The sequence below is a fragment of the Perca fluviatilis genome, chromosome 11 (genome assembly GCF_010015445.1).
Source record: "Perca fluviatilis chromosome 11, GENO_Pfluv_1.0, whole genome shotgun sequence".
NCBI classification, from domain to species: domain Eukaryota; kingdom Metazoa; phylum Chordata; class Actinopteri; order Perciformes; family Percidae; genus Perca; species Perca fluviatilis.
The window spans coordinates 32793783-32815706 of record NC_053122.1 but is presented as its reverse complement, the minus strand read 5'-3'; the positions used below and the strand labels follow the sequence as shown (position 1 = coordinate 32815706).

At 40.5% G+C, this 21924-nt stretch overlaps 1 protein-coding gene across 1 annotated transcript; it reads left to right on the top strand.

Annotated features, from left to right (window-relative positions):
- The first annotated feature begins 216 nt into the window (after positions 1-216).
- On the top strand, positions 217-19610 carry ncstn (nicastrin). The gene is made up of 17 exons (XM_039815975.1): positions 217-369; positions 1426-1527; positions 2004-2127; positions 2780-2901; positions 4009-4154; positions 5993-6137; positions 6348-6460; positions 7725-7877; positions 8003-8107; positions 8667-8744; positions 11486-11655; positions 11753-11855; positions 12131-12229; positions 13800-13887; positions 14075-14238; positions 14882-15094; positions 18395-19610. The coding sequence occupies exons 1-17, from the start codon at positions 312-314 to the stop codon at positions 18515-18517; spliced, it is 2106 nt and encodes a 701-aa protein (XP_039671909.1). The 5' UTR covers positions 217-311; the 3' UTR covers positions 18518-19610.
- The last annotated feature ends 2314 nt before the right edge of the window (positions 19611-21924 follow it).

Sequence of the window (21924 nt, the reverse complement as noted above, 5' to 3'; positions counted from 1 at the left end):
GCTGAGTCACAAGGGAAGTACAGAGTTGACTCACTCCTTAGTTGGCATTACTTTGGTCCTTTTAAATGAAATCAAGGATGGAAGGAAAGAAAAAAAGTTTATTCAATTTATTATATATACGCATGTTTTATTTTACCAGACCCGAAGCTTTAAAAATACATAAAAACTTGATTAGTCCCGGTGGAGAGATCCAGAGCTGCCATTTTGAATGAGTCCGTCTCCTTTCAGGGGAGCGGAACCAAACTGCGGAACCCGGACGTTTTCCATGTCAACACCTACTGTTGTGTTCTTCTTCTTTTTAAACCAGGAAGATGGATTTGCTGTCGAACAAATGGATCGTTAATTTGCTAGTTTGTTGTCTTTTCATCGGTAAGTTGTAGTCTAACAGTGCCCGATGTCCATCTTCACGTATTTGTTTATGAGCAGAGTGTGCTTCTGTAACAGGCGGTTAGCTTGATAGACTGCTTTGTGCTTAGAGCTAGCCGAATGCTAGGCTAGTCATCGTTAGCAAAAGCTGCCCTCTTTTGGCTTTAATCCCCGTTGCCTGGTTCTTAAATACAAGTTTCACAATGGGGTTAAGCTTTGCAAGAATTATTGACCAATTTCCATCAGCTAGAAAGTTCAGAATTAATTCCAGCACTCGGTTTTATTAAGTATTTATATTCACAGTTTGGGTCTGCCCTCCTGATATAGCTAGCTAGCTAAGCAACCCCAGCATCAGCGTGACTGCTCGTGATTCCCCGCTGCGACCGCACGGAGCTCTGGTACAGCGTCAGGCCAAATTAGAAAAAGAATTAGTGTCGTTTAATGTTGATTTTGTTGTCACCAAACACAAAGCAGATGAAGCACACATTTAATCTATTTTAGAGTGCATTGGTAAATTTGACATAGAGGGTGATGCTCTAAAATAGCACTTTGTTTAAATTAAAGCGGTTTAATGTTACTTAAACGGTTACGTTGCTGCACCGTTAGTGAAAAGGATGTAGGACCAACAGGTGAAACAAACCAAACGGCTACATTTTTGATAAAACCTGCATGTTGGCCCCAGGTGGATGAAAGTCATAACAGTGTCTGGAAAGAGTGCACCCATATCCTTCAAAGTAAATATATTTTTTCTAAATGAAATTGCCACCATTTTGAAAGGACCTGTCTGTGGTTTTCTCTTCAGATATGAGAAAAGGCCATCTGCATGTATGCAAGAGTATTTATACAAAAGGGATGTAGTCTCAAGTCTTAAATTAGGAATGTAATTTTGCCATCAGTGAGAGATAGAGGATGTGACTTTCATTGTAGGTTCTCTGAGCAATTAAAACCCACTCATCTGTGACATACATTCTGCTTTTCTTTCTTTATTATGCACTCTTGGTAGAAGCTGTACCCTAATGTTCTCATTGTGCAGTTGTTAAAGTGCTTTTTCCTTTGCAGGTGTCGGCTGTAATTCAGTGGAAAAGAAGATTTATGTGCATCTCAATTACACTGTCCCATGTGTACGACTGCTCAATGCAACCCATCAAATAGGCTGCCAGTGTGAGTAAAGCAATAGATTAAAGTGATGCTAAGTACTTGTCATGGGAATCCAACATGCATCTGGGACACTTATGACAAGTGTTACTATTGTTCACATCTTAACTGTAGAGTGTGTGTCTTTATGGCCTCTGGCTGTCTTTTATTCACATGAATTTTGAAGTGAAGTGCCTACTACACAGTCTACTAAAAGTGTATTCTGTGTGGTTGCTTGAGGCAGGAAGAATATAAAAGCAGACAAGTTGCAGATAAACCTGTTTGTGGTATACTGTTTTCATACTGCAAAAAGGCCAAGCAGCAGCAATTTTGTCTTTGCTGCGTCAAAACGTTTTGTCCTAGAACATTTCCTGTAATAGAGAAGAGGCCTGGTCGACACACATTGATTAGATAAGCTTTGAGGACATTTTTCTTTTTTAAATCTAGTACAGCTATTGTACATCATATCTGATATTGGATTTTTTTTTTTTTTTGGATTTCAGCCCATTTGTCAGGTAATGTGGGAGTGCTCCATGTGCTCGAGTCCGAGGAAAACGTGGACTGGGTCCTGCGCTCTGGTCCCAATCCTCCTTATCTGGTTATCCTGGAGTCCCCGCTCTTTACCAGGTACAGTTAGCATGTCTCACCCTGCAGAGGGAGTACTTACAGTGGTTCCTAATGAGAGTAAGGGCCAAGGTATATTCCATTGTTTTACCACTTCCAAAATCAAAAGTGGTTCTAGTTGTATCGGAACAGCTACAGTATATGAATGAAATGATAGTGAAAATAAGAGTTAGTAGTCCTTAGCATTTCATTCAACTACAGCATTTTTTTTTTTAAAAGAGTAGCAGCTGGGTATGGTGTTGACATTTATACATATGTTTATTTGGTTTATTGTCTATTGTCTATTTTGATACTATTTGTTGAATGGTCTTGATTATTGTAGTTACTGTGTCATCTTTTCTTGTTTTTTTGTCTGGGTGGGTGGTGATGACGAAGCGGGAGGGGTGTGTGTGTTTATCTTGCAAAGTTGTATGTCAAAAAATTGTTAATCACAAAAAAAGAAGTAGCAGCTGGAGGGTAACTTATAACATCAGGATATGGCAGTGAAACTCAATCAGCCATACACCGTCACAGACATGTACAGTACAGTTACTGTGGCAAATTCTGCCTGTCTAACCCTAAGGAAAGTAACTTGAACCACATTTCAAACCCATGTCTGGCCTGTATTTGTACCTGTATCGTTTACACCGCCCCGTGCCGACTGTCTGCCCGTCAGATCCATCATGATGAAGTTGAAGAACGCCTCCAGCAGGGTGGCTGGCGTTGCTGTTGTGGCGCCGAGTGCAAATCCGCTCGAGGGCGTCTCTCCACACACCACCTGTCCCAACGAAAACACAGGTGGGTGAGGGTTTGCCTGCTGAGACCTGTGTTTCAGTATTACCCCAGTTACAGAAATTAATTGTAGTTGAATGAGCCTCAGAAGTAGGCCTGCACGATTCGGGGGAAAATATGAATCACGATTTTCTAGCTTAGAATTGATATCACGATTATCTGCCACGATTTTTTTTTCTCACGAAGTGTAAGTGGCAGTACCAAACGTAGATTTTTTTTTCGCACCTATAGCACATTGTGCATCACCACAAGCCTGTAAACACAGAGGTTTCAATGAATAAAGAAAATAAAGTACATACTGGCCATTTAAGTAGAGTAGACTACCAAAAATAGTGACATATAACACATTAAACTAAATATGGCCCTGATACAGGCTCTATCTGAACTCCTTGAACATGTCTTTACATAATTAAAACATGTCAATGTCAATGTCAAAAAAATAAATAAATAAATTGAAGTCATTTAAAAATGTAATCGTGAACAGGGGTGAATCGAGATCACAATTTTATAACGATTTATCGTGCAGGTCTACTCAGAAGGCACAGCACATGAAATGACATGCTGTAGTGGGTTCAGTTTTCATGTTCTGAAGCATTTTCTGCAACATTGTAGTGTCACCATATAGTCATGTGTGACCTTAGAACACAGATTTAATTACTCATCACGTTTCTTCTTTCTTTAGTTAGTTCTGTGACACAGAGATACCTTAAATTCAAAGCTGCATGTGTGACCAGAGTTAGATTTTGAACAGGGCAGGAGTAGCTTCAGACACGCATGCAGAAGGTCATAGTACAATGCTTAAACTTCATGTTTTATTATTTTACAATGTCAAATCACATTGGACGGGGTGAGTTGCGAAGTGAGAGGAAGGAAGCTGCAGATTGTCAGTTTTTTACAACACCGTAATCTTTAGGGTTTTTTTGCCTTTTCTTTTTGCGGCGCCAGTAATAGAATTTTAAGTTTGCCGCTTGGACGTTTCTTGCACTTTGGGAGTGGTAGTTACCTTCTCCCCTGAAGTTTTTATGTACACATGGTTGTACCTTTTACTTTTTTAGCACAGAATCACATATTTCTAATCACAGCTGCTGACTCCACTCTGTGTGTTTCCCTCAGGCGTGTATACAGAAAACTACGATCCATCCTTGGCCCATTGTAACATGACCGTGTGGAACCCGTTGGGAAGCGGTTTGTCCTACGAGCAGTTCGACTTCCCCATCTTCTCTTTGAAAGACGACAATGACACTCAGGTCATACGGCAGGTAATGTGACAGGCATCGGGTGAAGTTCGCAACAAAAGCTGATATTTTGTTTGTTAATCCCGTTTGATAAAAATCACTTTGTTCTTACAGTTTTTTGTTTTTTTTTGTTCAACTTCGTTGTCCCTGCTGTCACAAAATAACTGTCTTATTATTTTCCGTTTGCCTGTGATGTTTGAGAATAGACATCATTTACAAAACAGTACAGTCGCAAAAAAAGTCTGATCTGAACTTGTCCCAATAGTGTTTGAGATTAGGCATGATCCCAATAAAGCTGTTTCAGTAGCACTTAATATCCTCATCTTTCTAAAGCCAGCATGTCGTGCTACGGCATGTTGAGACGATTTTTCAGAAGATCCCACAAATTGTATGTGACAAAAACAGGCGGATCATATTACATAGGTTTTAAACCTCTGCTTCTGATGCAGTGCAAGTGTTGTGCATATGTTTTCACAGAATGGAGATAACATTGCTGATCTCAACATGACGTGAAACTTTTGGTTTTATCTCCGCTTTTAGGGCGTTTTCACACATACCTCGTTTGGTCCGGACTTTCGGACTTTTTAGTTTGATCCGAACCAAAATTAAAGGTGTGAAACCTCCCCCGGACTATGGTCCGGATCAAAAGACCAAATTTTGGTCCGACAAAAAGAGGTGGTCTCGGTCCGGACCAAACTGAACCATGGTCCGGTTCGTTGATAGTGTGAAAGCATTTTTTGGATGGTTCGGACTTTCGGACCAAATACAGGAAGCTCTGGCAGGCTCTCCTCGTGTTACAAGACCGGGGAAGCTCCTTTAAGGAATAGCTCGGTGCTGAGAGAGAGAGAGAGAGAGAGAGAGAGAGAGAGAGAGAGAGAGAGAAGAGAAATGCGCTCAGAGCAGAGAATACATCAGCAGTTTATTTGTTAATTGGTAGTAAATGTAAAGTGTAGGTTTCAGTTTGTCTCTGAATAAATGCTCCAGAAAGAAAGTTCCCGTGTCTTGCTTCTCTACATCAAAACAAAAAGAGCTGCGGCAGTAGGGGAGAGCAGCGGTCAGTTGAATAGCCTAAACTCAGACCCAGAGAGAGGATACGAGAGGACGGGGAAGCCCGTCAACAAACCAATCAGTTATAAGTATCTGGAGACGCAGCTCACGTATGTGATGACGGCAGGACGTAGTTTTGTCACGTATAGATCTTTAGTGCGCTTGCAAAACTGCAGTGTGAAACCAAAACTTACCGGATCAAATGTATACAATGTAACAAAAACATGAACCTTGGTACGGACCTTGGTTCGGACTTTCATGTGTGAAAACGCCCTTAGTTTCCACTCACTGACTGGTGGACTTCAGATCTAATCTTGCCTGTTTTAAAAATCTTCATATTGCTCTGTGAAGGAATGTTTATGAATTTGAATGACTTTGACCAGAGGCTGAATTCACGCTACAGTTTATTTCTAGCAGTTTAAAACTTTGTGGTTGCTCCGCGTCTCAGATTAGATGTGGGTGTGTGGGGGGGAGGGGGGGTAGACGAGGGAAACTGTTCTGTAAACCAACGCGGTTTCAGGTTTGATCCCCAGATGTCAAAGTGATGAATTCAGTCGCAGACATGGTAGTTAAGACATTACTGTGCCCAAACCTGCCAGTGTGCCCTTGAGCAAAGAGCATCAGACCCAATTGTGTATGTTCCAACTTGTTCTGAGGATTGAAAGATATTTGAAAATAGCTCAAATACTATAATGTTATTGTGGCATCTGTGTCTGTGAAAAAATATAAAAAATAATATTTAAAAAATAAAAAAAGAAGCAAAACCTGCACACAAAGAAGTTTCATATGTGTATGCTTCTTTTCTCCATTCGCAGTGTTACATGGACCATAACCGCGCTGTGAACGGCAGCACTCCTCAGTACCCGCTGTGTGCCATGCAGCTCTACTCCCACATGTCCGCAGTCACCGACACGGCCACCTGCATGAGGAGAAATGACATCAACTTTAGCATCAGCCCAGGTATTTACGCAACATGAATACATAACTATACACAACAGGTTTGCATACTATTCAAACAGATTTTTCTGACTTTTTTTTTTTTTTTAAAGGCTACGTGACTTCGTCAGGAAGAAAATCTATTCACATACATGAAATAGTCAATGATTATATTGTTTCTCGACCAATTCTAACCTGAGTCCATGTTGTTTCTTGTTCTGTGTCTCCCTTCAGAGATGGTTTGTGACCCATTGGGTGACTATAATGTCTGGGCCTCCACCAGGCCTATTAACAACACAGCCAAGGGCCACAAGATGTGGGAGAGTGTGGTCATAGCAGCAGCCAGGGTGAGTTACAGCAAAGACTTCTCCTTCCTCGCTGAGCTTTACTCCTACACCAATATTTCTACTACAGTACAACAGTTGTTAGTTATTAGCATGTGTGTTCATTAACGCCGTTGACATTTCTCCAGCAGTGATCTCACTCACTTTGAAAGCCTTCCAGTATAAAAGCCATGCTAAGATTACCCTGCTGTGATGATGTGATGTAACAGTTGCAGGCAGTCTTACGGGCAGCGATTCTGTGCTTTGCTTCTTGTGTAAATATTCTTCTTACTTTGTTATTCGAGAGCTATGAGAACACAACGCATAAATGAAAGTGATAAGGTGGCACAGGAGTAGAGCTGAAGATCTTTGCCCGAACCCGGGTTCGGTCTTAATTTCTATTATTTTACACGGGCTGGGGCCTGGCTCAGACTTGCGCTTCGGGTTGCATGGTAAATGAGCGGTCAGCTGATGCGTTTTGATTAGCGTGAAAATGGATCCTGAGGAGGTGAAACGGAGGCTGGTTTCTGGAGGACTTTGTCTGTTTCTTTGTTCCAACTTCCAAGTGGCCTGTAGCCTCCGTTAGTCATGAATAAATTATGTTAAAACATGTATAAATGACTCCTTTTTTACGAAAGACAAAGGAGCTGTGTGCGTGCGGCGCAGTCTCTTTTTTTCTTTCTCTCCCTTTTCCGCCGAGTGGTGCGTGTGCCCGCTCGCGGTGTGAAGCGCGTGTCCTCGCTATTCTCCGACACTCTAATGATGCTGATAGACGGCCTTTTGTACAATCGGCTGTAAACGAGTTCGGGCTTTTAAAAAGCTGTCAATCAAAATGTACTTGTCGGGCTCGGGTCAAACTCTGTCGGGCTCGGGCCTTTTCGGGCCCTACTTTTAAGGCCCGATTACAGCTCTACACAGGAGCCTGTTTTTATGCAAAAATCGACACATCCAATGTGAGAGTTTTTCTGTTTTACTTTGCAAATTGGAAATATTTAGTTTTTAGGCTGTTGGTCAGACAAAACAAGACAGGATTTTTTTTCTTCCCCCCCCCACATTTTATTACCTGAAAGATTAATCAGTTAATTGAGAAAATAATCAGCAGATTACTTGATGATTAGTTGCAGCCCTACTCTCCTTTTTTTCAACAGGAATGCATTATACTGTTGAGACATGATGGGCTGCATTTCCTCATATTTGGTTTATGCTGTGATTAAAATTAGGTCATTGCAAGCTGAACCGAACTACTTACCTAGATCCCACCTCCTCTCCTCTCTTCTCTTCTCTGCAGTTGGACAGCAGGTCTTTTTTCTTTGAAGTTGCTCCAGGAGCAGAGAGTGGAGTCTCTGGGTTTGTCACTCTGTTGGCGGCCGCTCACGCTCTGCGAAATCCCATCCAGGTGGCCCCACCCAACCGCACCATTCTCTACACCTTTTTTCAAGGGGTCAGTCATTTCCACAGAACTGTATGCACCATTGTGCTCGACGAACATGCCACATTTAACGTTGTACTGCCAGCCTTGCTCGTGTTTTCTGTACATTTTATTTGAGTGATTTGTTTTGACTCCAGGAAACCTTTGACTACATCGGCAGTTCGAGGATGGTGTACGATATGCAGAACAATCACTTTGCCGTGGACTTGGACAATGTTCACTCAGTATTGGAGATAGGACAGGTGTGTATTGTAGACTTCCAGTAACCTTCTGTATGTATCAACTTGGACAGACCACCACATTTTAAGGGAATACTTACAAAAATGACTTAAAGGCAAGGTATTGCTTGAACTTTTGTGATACTAGCAGCAATACCATACCCGAGTTTCGGTATGACTTTAAATTGGAATCTAAACAACAACACTGCTCATCAGTCCAGCTTACTTCGGGTAGTTTTTGATGCTCAGGGGACACAATTTGGTTGGTTTGACAAACAATTAAGATCTGATACCCAACCCTACTTTAAAGAATTAAATGAATGACTTAATAAAATAACTCGCCAAACCATACTTAACTATAAAAATCTTGTTATTATAGTATCACTACATTTTCTGTATATTATGTCAAATATTTGTATGACAAATTAATTGTAGCTGCACCATAAGCCTTTTTACATTACCGCTGTGGACAGAATCGGTGAATATGTGCTTGACATTTTGTTACTCAAATGTTAAAAGGTGCACGTTATGTTTATGTGTATATGTGTCTAGTATATCAGTATGTTGAATTTGTTGACCACAGGTGGGACTTCGTGCTGACTCCAGACTGTGGCTTCACTCTGATCCTGTGTCTAGGAAGAACAGCAGTGTCAATGCAGAGGTTTGTATCTTGTATATTCACCAGCTTCCTCCCTTCTCATACAACCCCACAGGACATGTTAATCAGACATGAAAATCACTCACCTTTCGGCGAAATTCGCCGTTTTGAAACCAAAATAGGTGACCTACGTGAATCGTGTAGATTCAATGAGAAAATGTTTAAGAGGGGGGGGGGGGTTAAGTACTCGGGCCTGGTGCCCGATTTCTTGCGTATGACTATTTTAGAAAAATAAATAAATTAAAAAGTCCACATGGGATTTGTTTTAATGCAATGGATTTAACCATACGGTCTATGGATTTAACCAATCATCGAACTTCCACCAACCAATGAAACGACTTCTAGCAAATCAGATGCAAAGTAGGGCGGGTCTTTGCCGAAATGTCAGAGTGCGGTGTCGGTGTGTTCTCCGTGGTAACGCGGCTAAAAAAAGTGTAGGCAAAGTTCATCAAACTTGTAGCTTTGGTTGAGAAAGTAGTTAAAACAAATGGCGCTGGGCATGAATGGAGGACAAGAAGAAAAGGGTGGAGACGGGAAGTCGTTTGAGGGAGCCGGGTGCTTGCTTCTGCAGCGCATGTTTTGGACAGCAGCAGCGGTAATACAGTGCTTGCTACTCATTAGATGCTAGTCATAAAGCTTCGGTCCGTGCACTCTGTCATACGAGTACGTTACCGGCAACGACCGCTACTGTTAAGACTGCGACTGCGCCTTTACTGACCGACCGTGATACAAACAATACGCGTGTGCACGTTCATAGCGGAACATGATTTGTAAAAGCTATCTGAAGCCCAAACTGCCTTGACAAAGCTGTCTGTTTGGACTCAGCATGGCAGGTATTAAACATAACGGTCTTGTCCCAGAGTTTAGACGTCTAGCTATATGAAAAGCTAAACAATGCGACGTTTTTAATAAATGTAAATAAAGCAGCTAATATCAACATGGACAAAATCTTGAATGTACTAATTTGCTTTTTTGATGATAACCTGGCCAAAGTAGTACATTTTAGTTTTCACAATGATTCATTGTAGGATTATGATATTATTGCAATATGTAAATCCACATTGACTCTTTATTTAACATATGGTTGGAAGAAGTAAAAATGGATCCAAAACTTTTTAGTCTTTAAAAATTATGACTTTTATTATTGTGTAATGTCAGAAGGACTTTAACTGTTTTGCCAGTCAAATTAACTTTAATGAGTGCATATTGAAATATTATATTGTTGGTTGGCAAAAAATGCATCTCAAAATGCATCAGATTGATGCTTTAAAATATGGAATATTTTAAATTTTCTTCTGGGGGAGCATGCCCCCGGACCACCCTAGAGGGGTAATATCCTTCTCACCTTTTTCACCCCTGACCCATTTTCATGCCTGGTTAATGATCCCTACGAGGGTAAATTGTGCTAAATTGATAATGAAATAATAAATATGTAAGGGATAATGTAGAGACACATAACACATTATAACATATTTACATAAAACTACTCGGTACACGGTAGAAGCTACATTAAAAGGAGCACCCGGTTCAATACATGGTTATAAAGTGCTGTATGTGGAGGTAGCAAGCTGGCTTTAAAAAGTGGCTTTCCCTACTGATTAAGATCATTTATGATAACATGGACACACAGAATAGTAAATATAAATGTATTGTTGAATAATAAATGACAGTAGTTGAAACCTAATGAGAGGATAATTGATAAAAATGAATTACAAAACTGTATATGAAATTAAAAGTGTACTTCTGAAAACATCCTAAAACAAAAGAAATAGCTTTGAACAAATATCAGGACTAAAACAGGAACCGATGTGGAAATTCTCGAGTGCTTTTGCTATATAAAATATGGCTGCCAAAAAAAAAAGAACTACTCTACTACTACCACTATTAATTTAAATATTAGATGACTGTATCCCTTGTGTTGTCCTGCATCATCCTTGGTCAAAACTGAAAACTTTTGGCGCTTTTGTCAATGTTTTTGGTGCTTTTTTTGGCGTTTAATGCTTCTTTTCACTACCATGTATAAACACCACTAACACTGACTTATTACTACTACTACCACTACTTTTACAATTATTTTGGAATTCATAGTCAATAATAATCCTCATTTATAGGAAATCATATCTAATTTTTGAGTTACAAAAGCAGAAATTATGAATTTTTTAGACTAATAATAAAGGAAGGATAATCACAGAAGGGTATATGTCAACGTTCAGTGAGGATACTGTTTCGAAACCTAAAAAATAAAATGCTAAAGAATTTCATAAAAATAAAATATTATAATGTTAGGTTAACTTTTGATCTTTTGTTGTACTAGCGAAGTGCTTTGTATGGAATCATCCGTGTTATTTTTTGGCAATCAAAATTAGGTAGTTAAAAAGAAACCCATGGGGCGACCTCTAGCTCACCCAGTGAGAGCGTGTGCCCCATGTGGGCTGAGTCCTTTGCAGCGGCCCGGGTTCAAGTCCGACCTGTGGCCCTTTGCTGCGTGTCATCCCCCATCTCTCTCCCACCTTTCCTGTCGATCCACTGTTACCATCTAATAAAGGGAAAACGTGCCCAAAAATATTTATAAAAAAATCCATGTTTCTGATATAGACATTTAGAAAACGGCTCAAATTTGACCCGAAGACGACACAATGGTTATGAGTAGACTTGGATATAAAAGCAGAACAGAAATGAAAAAAATGAGCCCCCAATGTGTGTATTGCTGCATGTATAACATTTCCTCCACTGTTGCGTTTCAGGTGAGGAAGCTCATTGAAAGCTTGCAGTCGGCTGCCGCAGATTTGAACGTCACGGTGAACGAGACCGGTTTCTCTCAGCCACTCCCGCCCTCGTCCTTCCAGCGGTTCCTGCGAGCTCGGCCAATCCCTGGTGTCGTTATCGAGGATCACCAGTCTGCTTTCACCAACAGGTGATTTCGCTATCGTTACGCACCATTACATCTAATTATAACCGTGGCGTCTGTGTTGGCCTGTTTTGCTAATTTATTACCCCGGTTTTGTGTGCAGGTTCTACGAGAGTATGTACGATAATGCAGAATACCTGAACATATCTTACCCACCAAACCTCACGCCAGAGGAGCAGCTGGTGTTAGTCACTGACACCGCTAAGGTATTGCTATTAATCACCAATATTCACCACGTTCATGTGCGCTTGGGCACAGCAGGGAGTTGTCTCTTCATCCATCACCCTTTCTCATTGTTTGCGGACTTCTCAGTCAGTTCGTAGTAGACTTCAAACCAGACCAGACGTCAAAACTTGTCTGGCAATATTTAAGCGGCCTTCACGATGCTACTATTTAATTGACTGTTGATCATTTTAGATGTATATGTTGTTGGGAAGCAACTAATAAAGATTTTCTGTATTTCTCTTCACGTATCTTTCAGGCTCTGACTGAGGTGGCCACCATGGTTGCCCGGGCTCTGTACATACAGGCAGGAGGAGCTGCAACCCAGCTGAAAAACATCAACGCAGACCCTAACATAGTAAGATTTCATTTAGGAACTGTCCAAGGAAGGTTAAAAACATTCAAGGGCAACTGGACTTTGGGTTAAAGCTGCTCGAAGACGGTCAGTCTCTGATCCGAGAGACTGAGAGTGCGTTCAATTTGTACTCAGAAGTCGGATTTTCCGAGGTCAAAGTCGGAAACACGCCCCCTGACCTCGGGAGCTCGGACAACTTCGCAGTACCCCGAGCTCAAAATCCAACATGGCTGCCGCGTGCATCAACAGTAGTGAAAGCTGTAGTAACCTCCAGTTATGAGCACTTCTGTCTTATTTGTGTCTCACTAAATCAGTTGCACACAGTCCTGTCCATCTTCTATCTGTGGACACGTTACGCTGTTTGCATGCGCAAAAAACAGCAAAATACATCGTCAACTGCTATTGCTAACAATGGCTAACCTGGGAACAATACGATCGTAAAACCCAGCTATTTAACCTCTGTAGGGTCATCGTCAAGATGATTGATACCGCTTTGTTCATAAGTGCTCCTGGCTGTTGTAAAGACGCCAGGTATGGTCGTTGGAGCCCCCTAACCGAGGCAGAGTCTGAACGACCGTTGTTGGACGAATGTGGCTGTTAGTTTATGGGGCGTTCTTTTTGTCTTGTAGTCGCGACTAGTAGCTCGAGTGTGACGTCACATCCGTGTCGAAAAACGAATAACCGCGGCTAGGCTACTGCGCTGCTTTCTGCTCAAGACTCTACAATTGTTGTCATATAGCAACCGAGCGTCTCTAGCCAATTTCAGCTGCACAAGCTACAAAATAACTAATCAGGCGGTATTTAACTCCTAATAAGACTGTAGCGACATGCCTATAGGTAGCAGTATACAGTGCTATGTGTACGACTTCTTCATTTGGTTACAACAAAGACAAAAGTGCTTAAAATTGTAGAAAACCACAATGTTTACTACGTGTGATGCACGACGTAGCCATTTTTGAAAGTGAACTCGGGGTCCCCTGAGTTCAGACGACTTGACGAGTCGTATATACGACCTCAGGGGCGTTCTTTTTGCAACTTCCGGGTCGTAACTGCGGAAAACGACTCGTAGGTCGACTTCGGTGGACAAAACGAACGCTGGGAGACATTACAGAACAGCATTGTAAGTGGGTGATAAGTGATGTCGCAGACCTCCTCCCCTGTTAGTTGAAGGTTTCTTATTTAGGAAGTAGTAGAATATGTTTCAAGCTATCTAGCCATCTTATCTACAAGTTCACTATTCCTATTTATCTGTCCCGTCTCAACACCACAGCCTTTCTCCACCTGAAGAATTTTTCTGTACTTTATGTTATCTAAAGTCAAGGCCTAGTATACCGGAAAAGTAGTGTTTTATATCTGAATTGAAGTTGTTGAGGTCTTAAAAATATTGCTGCGTCTTCATTCACTTGTGGTGACAATTTAAGCCAGTAATGCACATTATCTTGTGACATACAAGATAATGTGCTTTTAAATAATTTGGTTTATCATTAATTCCAAGACAAACAAGGGTTTTTCTGGTGTCTTTGTGCAACTGAGCAGAAGTGACTCTCTGTTCAACATGTTTTCTGTCCCTCAGGTGACCCGGATGCTGTACGGTTTCCTCGTTCGGTCAAATAACTCCTGGTTCCAGGAACTAATCCCCTCTGACCTCATGAGCCACCTGGGTAAGTTGGGATACATCAAATCCTTTTTTTTTCTTCTTTTTTTTTAATGCTTACTAGACTACAAAAGTGGGAGAAAGTAATTGCTGTTAATAGACGGTTAATTATAGGCCCTGCTTCTCTTGAATGTGTTCTATTTTGAAGCTGAACTTGAAACTAAACTTCATTTCTTCTGTCTCATGTCTATCAGCTGACAGGCCCACAAACTTCTACGTGGGCGTGGCCCAGCAGTCCAGCGAGCCGACCCTTCTGGTCCAGTACCTGCTGGCTAACCTGACGGGTAGCCCCACCAACATCAGCCAGGACAACTGCCAGAACCAGCGAGAGGACGAGAAGGACACAGAGAGCAAACATGTCAGCACTTTTCCTTTTCATCAACTTACTTGAGATAGGTCGTTGACTCTGAGACAAATTATATCACAAGGAAAAAAACACTTGTCAAGAAATGATCTCAAATCTGTAATATTTTATGTAATTTCATGAACTAACTTGAAATTTAAAGAAAAGAGGGACAAAGGTTTAAGAAAAAAACAGGGAAGCGTGTGCCGCTGCAGCTAGTGATTATTTTCATTATCGACTAATCAGTAGAATAGTACTTCGCAAATTTCTAGAGTCAAAGATCTTCAAACTTCGTGTTGTTGGACGGACAATCCAAAATCCAGAGATATTCAATTTACTCTCATTCAAACCAAAGAGGAGCAGCATGTATTGCCATTTGAAACACGTACAAGTTTGGTATTCAGCTTGGAACATGATTCTAACAATGAATTGGTTGTTTGACAATAGTTTCAGATTGACTGATCCATTAATCTACTTAAGAAGCTAAACTCAACACCCTCAGTATATCAATAATATTGGGGGGACAACGCAAGAAATGAATGAAGTTGAAGTGACACCAACATGTGAAGTCTGGGCTTAAAAACGTAATTCTTTTTTTTACATAGAAATGCCAAAATGTCCTGCATAAGTCTCTAATGATGTTGCCTCCTCCCTTCAGATGTACTACTACATGTGGGTTCAAGGCGCGTTGCCTCCCAACAGCACAAAGAGGGAGAGTTTCTGCGTGCGCTCCACGGTCCGTCTCTCCAAAGCGCTGTCCCCAGCCTTCGACCTGCGGGAGTACACCTCCAAAGACTATTCGACGTGGACGGAGTCCCGGTGGAAGTCCATCAAAGGACGCATATTCCTGGTGGCGAGTCACGATCTGGAGGTAAACTTTCCCTTCACTCCTTAAAGACAACACATGGAATGCGGATTTAATTTACGCTTGTGCTTTATGAATTCCCTATGGTTTCTTCTAATGAAGCATTGGTTGTGCACACACTGTAGGAAGTCTGGAAAGTGGGACGCTGGCACACATTGTTCTTTCCTAGAGCAGGTAGTGGACAGAGTTAGGGCTGCTCGATTAGGGACTAATCCCGATTTATTTAACACGATTACTCATTGTCTGTTGGAACGATTTTACTTTTTAACTTAAACCTACATTGTGTAATTTTTTGAGTTGATTCTAAGCAAAAAAAACTTTTGTTCTTTCACAAATATGTGCTTATTCACGTGTAATTACTTTCACCAACTAATCAAAGTATTTTCATAAGCGTAGAATCTGCCATTTAGAATCATTCAGAATACATATGGGTGAGTCGCTCAAATGACGGCCGGCATGTTGTGCCTCCATCTTTAAAATACATTAGCCAAAGAGGGACATACCTCCGCCTTTCGCCCTCTTACACCTAGTGGCACCGTGACGAATGCCAGGGGGAGATTACTCGCCAGGGAAGCGAAAAAGAGAATTAGAACGACAATGGGACAGGCAAAGCAACAAGACCAAAGTTAATATTGGAGTGGCTAGAACAGCTGCGTGTAAACGATGGAGATGCTAAGAGCTAATTCCGGGTTTGGCCACCGTAGGAGTTAAAACGTGCTCGCAATGGGAGGGGCTAGAAAGTAATATTCAGTTGGTTGTCATATACAATTTCACCACTAGATGGGAGAAATTCTTACACAATGTAGCTTTAAAAAAACAGTGACACGAATTAACAGTGAAAACACCTTGAACTGTGAAATGTTTCCAGTTTGAAGCTTCTTCTTTCATTCAGAACTCAGGACAAAATAAGAGTTTACTCGCAAAATGTAATGTGCAGAATTAGTGTTTCTCTCGATCACGTTGTTTTAGTGATCGTTAGCAGCCCAAATCACAAAACTCACAGAGCAGCAAGTAATTACAACTGTGAAAAGTGAAAACTTTATAAAAGCAGCACACTCCCAGGCTCCGTTTCATTTTCATTTAATAATGTAAATCATTTTTGTACTATCGTTGCATTACGTCTAAGCATGGATTGAGGCCTGTTAGTGTGCCGGCTTTCATTTAAACAGTGTAGATTCCTGTGTGGCTGTTAAATGCTTGGTAAGTACAAGAGCAAACTGGGATTTCAGTTTAATCTGTCCTATTAAAAGATCATACTAGTGGTTGAGCATGTTTTGCTCATAAACTGCAAATTTGATAAATTCACAATATGATACTACTGACCATTTTTGAGACCCTTCCTTCCAGGCAGCTATAGACCTTTTTCATGTCGACATGTCATAGTAGGAAAAGCACATGTGTATTCAAAACCATTACTGATGGCTGCATTCCACTTAGGAGAGGTCCTGGTACTGTGCATGCTGACTCACTGAAATAGCTTACTGGGACTGATGGAATTGAGCCATCGTTAAGGTTATCAATTTCACCTGTGCTTTTCCTACTATGACAAGTCAAATGCTACGTTTACATGTGACCGGCTATTTTCATAAACGGACATTTCAACCTCTCAGTTTTCAGAAAAGTGTTCGTTTATATGTACCCGTGTATATATGCCGTCAATGCCGTCAAGAGCACGCCAGACCTGTAGGTGGCAGTGTAACGAGAAGCTCAAGCCGACGTTAGCCAATCAGAATCCCGACAATAGCAACAACAGCAACCAATAACGTCCTCTTTCTCTCTCTCGGCTGCCTAAACCTCCGTTTGTCTCAGTTTACATGCAAACATGCAAACAAAGTTTTCCAAAATCTCCACTTTGGCCAGAGTTTTTAGAAATAATCGTTTTCTGTGATAAAAACGGGGTTTTCGTGTAAATGAGAGGCCAAACCGCAGGAAAATATCTGCGTCTTCCCTTCGTGTAAACGGGGCCAAAATGTCTGCCGTGAAAAAGGTCCATAGCTTTTTGTTAATTTTAGCTGGCTGTGAATATCAACTTACAGAGACATGAAACCTGCTTGATAAAGGTGATGCATCACACTGAGTATCTTGTCACTTTTCTCTTTTTGTTATACTGTCACACAATGGATAGCGGAGAGCAGGACTCTTTGTTGTGGGGCTGGATACGTGCCGGTGGAAAACAATTGGCTGCCAAACAGCAACTCTTTTAATGCGGCAATGACTAAAAATGTACATCCTTCTCACAATATCCATGTTTAGTTTTTGTTTGGCTTCCGACTTAGATTTTACAACAATATCGTTTGTGAATTCTGTGCTTTTCACAGTCCGACTAACAAGTAGCGTTTCCCAGACAGCAGCAATAAAGAAACCGGAACAACAGCAACAGAGCAGACCTAACACTGACAGTGATGGATAACCTGTCTCCGATTAGGTTCAAGTCTCTGCAAGTTCATTTTCAAACTGGAATGAAGCAAAACTCTCCTCCTCTGTCAAGTTGCCATTTCAAGCCACAACGTGTGTTTGTATTAAGTTATAGCATCTTTCAAATTATTCTAATGGAATAACGTTTGTTAGGTAGAAAAATGAGGCCCGTCTGGGGAAAACTGGTGCATTTGTTTTCAGCCAGATCATCTCATTGTGGCAGCATGCATCGCTGTCTGCCAATATGTCATTTCTGAGACTACAACTGCGAGGCGCCAAAGTCAGATATGTTAATATTCTACACATGGTGGCTTAAAAGCTGCACAGATCTAATATTTTCTACTAAAAATGCATTAAAATAGTGAGTGTAATGTGAGGACCAGCAGTTCCCTTCAGCTCTGTGAAGCGCTTTAGCGTCTTTCAGCTCATTATTTTGGACGCAACTTTACTGTTTTGGTCTCAGATGATTGTGATAGGTTCAAAGAAATGCCATTAAACCAGAGCACGTTTTTCTCCCATCCCGGAATGGTGTGTGGACTAGCCAGACCTTCCTCCGCAGTGCTGTGGTGGAGAAAGGTCTGGCAATGCGAGACTAAAAAACCTGACTCTTAAAATGTGCTGATGTTGCTCTGTCTGCTAGATGTATAAATGGCTAACTGTTTGCCACATCATCATTAATAAGATGATAGCATATCAATATTGTATTTACAGCTTGCTCAACTGCCCCCAAATGGCCCAAAACATCCATTAATAGTCCTTTTTGATGTGTTGTTTTGTACTAATGGTAAAACCCCATTGAAAATAAATGATACGGATTTGCTTGGAAGCGAACCCACCGTCTGGTCCTTTTTAACTTTTCCCGAGGACTAAGTGTTCCTTTGACTCCTCCAGATGTTGACGCTGGGCGTGGGTGTCGCCGTGCTGCTAGCATCCCTGCTGCTGACGTACATCATGAGCTCGAAGGCCGACATCCTCTTCAGCTCGGGGAGGGAGCCGGCCAACGCCACCTACTGATCCAGACTGAGGCGACGCCGGCCCACGACCACCACTACTACAACTACTACTTCTATCCCCAAGCAGACACGGACGGGGCTTTTTTTTTTCTTTAAAACGCACCACAAGTAGGTACACAGACGGGTTAGATACAGCAGATACATTTTCTTTTTGACGACGACGATGACGACTCCATGTTCATGGACTCGCTCAGGTGAGGCATGGCATGAGGACTGGACCGGACTAGATTGGCCTGGATGGATCTGGACTCCTCAGGGTCCGAAAACCCTTTTCAGGCCCTGTCAGTTGAAAAGATGTTTATATTTTTTTTTTTTTGTTTGTTTGTTTGGTTTTTTTTCTTCTTCCTTTTTATTGTCAAAGAATGTTTTGTTTACTGTGTCATGGGATAGGCACTAAACATTGAGCATTATTTTGAGCGTGTGTGTGTATGATTGTGAATATGTAAATTTGAGTGTGTGTGTGCGTGCGCGTGTGTCCTAGGATTGCGATGGTATGTGCAATACTGTCTTCTCTGTCAATGTAGTTAACTTATCAATCAATTCTAATAAGAAGAAACCACTTTTTGAGTCACTGATCAAGTCGTAGAATTTAAATTTAAGGTTTTGCTAAATCTGGGAATGTGTGGTAAAGTATTTTGATAAGCTTTCGGTTCTGGGATGTTGACAAACCATCCTAAATATTTATATCGTTCAGTCCCAGTACACATATAACTACATGCGTATGTAGTTGTAGACCCACTGCAGTTTCACATATTGTGATATTTGTGTGGAGAAGAAGAATTCCGAAAGGAATCCAGCGTGGCTAACAAACTCTTTTATTTCATATCGATCAGCTGCCAAAAAAAAACTGTCAAATCCAGTCAGAAGAATCTTGTTTTGACACTAGAAATGCGCTGGTACTCTGGCTGTGCACTCTGATTTTATTTTTTTTTGGTTCGTACCTTTCTCACAAGGTTTCTTTTAATGATAACTTCTGAAAAATTGTATCAACCTGCAAGAAAGTTTTGATTTTGTTGTAAATGTGATTGCTGGAATCAATGACCAATGGTGATGCCTTGATGGAGAAATAAACATTGCTTCTTTTCCAGATCTTCTTTCATTGTCGACAGACTGCTGAAATGTTATAAATGGTGTATGGACTGCACTCAAAAAATATAATCAATCAAATACTGTGGCCTCAGTTTACTATTTTATTTCTGTGCCGACACATTTTAGCAAACAAGGCTTTATCAAAGCACCTCAAGAGTGATGTCCTCTTCCTTTCAGAGAGAATGGGTGTAACGGGGGAGCTACTACAAGGAATACTAACATAAAACAGACACTCAAATATCAGAGGTTATCTCTCAATCATTACTTTTTTCAGGGATCTACTGAAGGCTGGTTTGCCGATATGTGTCCGCACAAGAAATAAAATTGTAAGCGGAGGACAAAATACTGGCAATCTTTCTTTTATTTTATTTTTTTGGAGTTCCACAATCACAGATCATACGTTGCTATCACTGTAGCATAGCAGCTAATCACACAGAGAAAGGCTGATTGTCTGGCTTTGGATACATGACACCAGTGGTCCTCAGCCTTTTCACCTCTTGACCCCTTAAACCTAGTAGTCAATGAGACGCTTAAAGAGCCCAAACTATCCACTACTTCACAAAAATGCAAAGATTGTTTTTTCCTATTTTTTTTTTTATTTTATTATTTCGAAAAAATAACAACAAAATGAAATATAAAAACACTAAGTCTGTAGCAACACACCAAAATGAAAAACAGTGTTACAGACATGTTCAGTCTGTCCGAAAAGGAGCGGGATGAAGCGGACGCTTGATATTTATAGTACAGTAATATATTTTGTATAGCAAGATAACCAATATACATAAAAAAACATCATTTGAAACACCTCCCAAACATTTTCTTTACATTTTGCGTCAAACAACCCATTACCCTCATTTCTGCAAATTGACACCAAATAATGGAATAAACCATGAAAGACATGTAAGATATACAAGAAGCATGAAATCACTGTTTTTGGTATTTAACTAATGTATGTCTGATGATGATGATTCACCCAGCGTTTAATTTACTTTTATATTAAAGGATCAATTATTTATTCCAATGTTTCTTTAGTTAGGAAAGAGGTTCTTATATCTACATGTCTTTAAATGCTGCTGGTTTGGACACACACACGTTTCTTTACAGATCCACAAAGGTCGGACCGTTTGATGATGACAGTGGTGGAAGAAGTATTCAGATCTATTACTTAAAGAAAAGTACTAAAACCACTGTAAAAAATACTCTGTTACAAGTAAAAGTCATGCATTGAGAATGTTACTTCAATTACTAAGTACAAGTCTGTAAATATCATTAGCTTAGATTAGATTCAACTTTATTGTCATTGTGCAGAGTACAAGTACAAAGACAACGAAATGCAGTTTGCGTCTAACCAGAAGTGCAAAAAAGCTGAAAAGTGCAATGTGATATACAAAGTATAGACAGGTGGAGCATAGGCAGGACAAGAAATATAGTGCAGCGTAGACCGTAGTATACAGTTGGTTTACAGAAGGTGGTTTACAGTAATGAAAATGAAATATAAATGTGTGCAGTGTATTAGCAGTTACCTTATAAGAGCAGAATAAATATGGCTATGTAATATGAAAAATGTATGAACAACATGTACAGATATTTGTAGTAGCAGTAATAGTAAGAATAATATAGATATATGCAGTGTATTAGAATATAAAAAAACAGAATAAATCTGAATATTCAGTATGAACCATATAGACATATGTACAGTATGTGCAGTGTGGTGACAGTACCACTGTAGTGCAGAAACATCATGAAACTACTGAAAGTATTAAAAGTAAAAGTACTCAATGCAGAAAAATCCTCACATTTTAGAAACTATAAACAATCCAAACAGTTGTGTGTTTAATGGTCTAATCATTTCAGCGGGACTCGTAGGCCGTTATATTGTTGGGTAGTTTATAATAAAACATTATATAAACTCCACATGTTTTGTGTGCTTAATTTGTAAAGTAACTAAAGCTGTCAGATGAATGTAGTGGAGTAAAAAGTACAATATTTCTCTCTGAAATGTAGAAGTAGAGAGTGGCATGAAAAGAAAGACTCAAGTAAAGTACAAGTACCTCAACAATTGTACTTATAAGCACAGTACTTGAGTAAATGTACTTAGTTACATCCCCCCAATGGATGATGATGATGATGTTGGTTTTCGAGTTTTTTTTTTGTCCATCAGCAGCTCCATAAACTGTTCCTCTAAACTGATTTATGAGCCAAGGGAACCACTTTACTCTGTGCCATTATTCTACTGTCCCCTTGTTTTCCCAGAGACAGATGACTGTGTGCGGTAATAGACGTGTTGTGGCTGTTCCACAGGCCTGTCCCCCTGGGGGT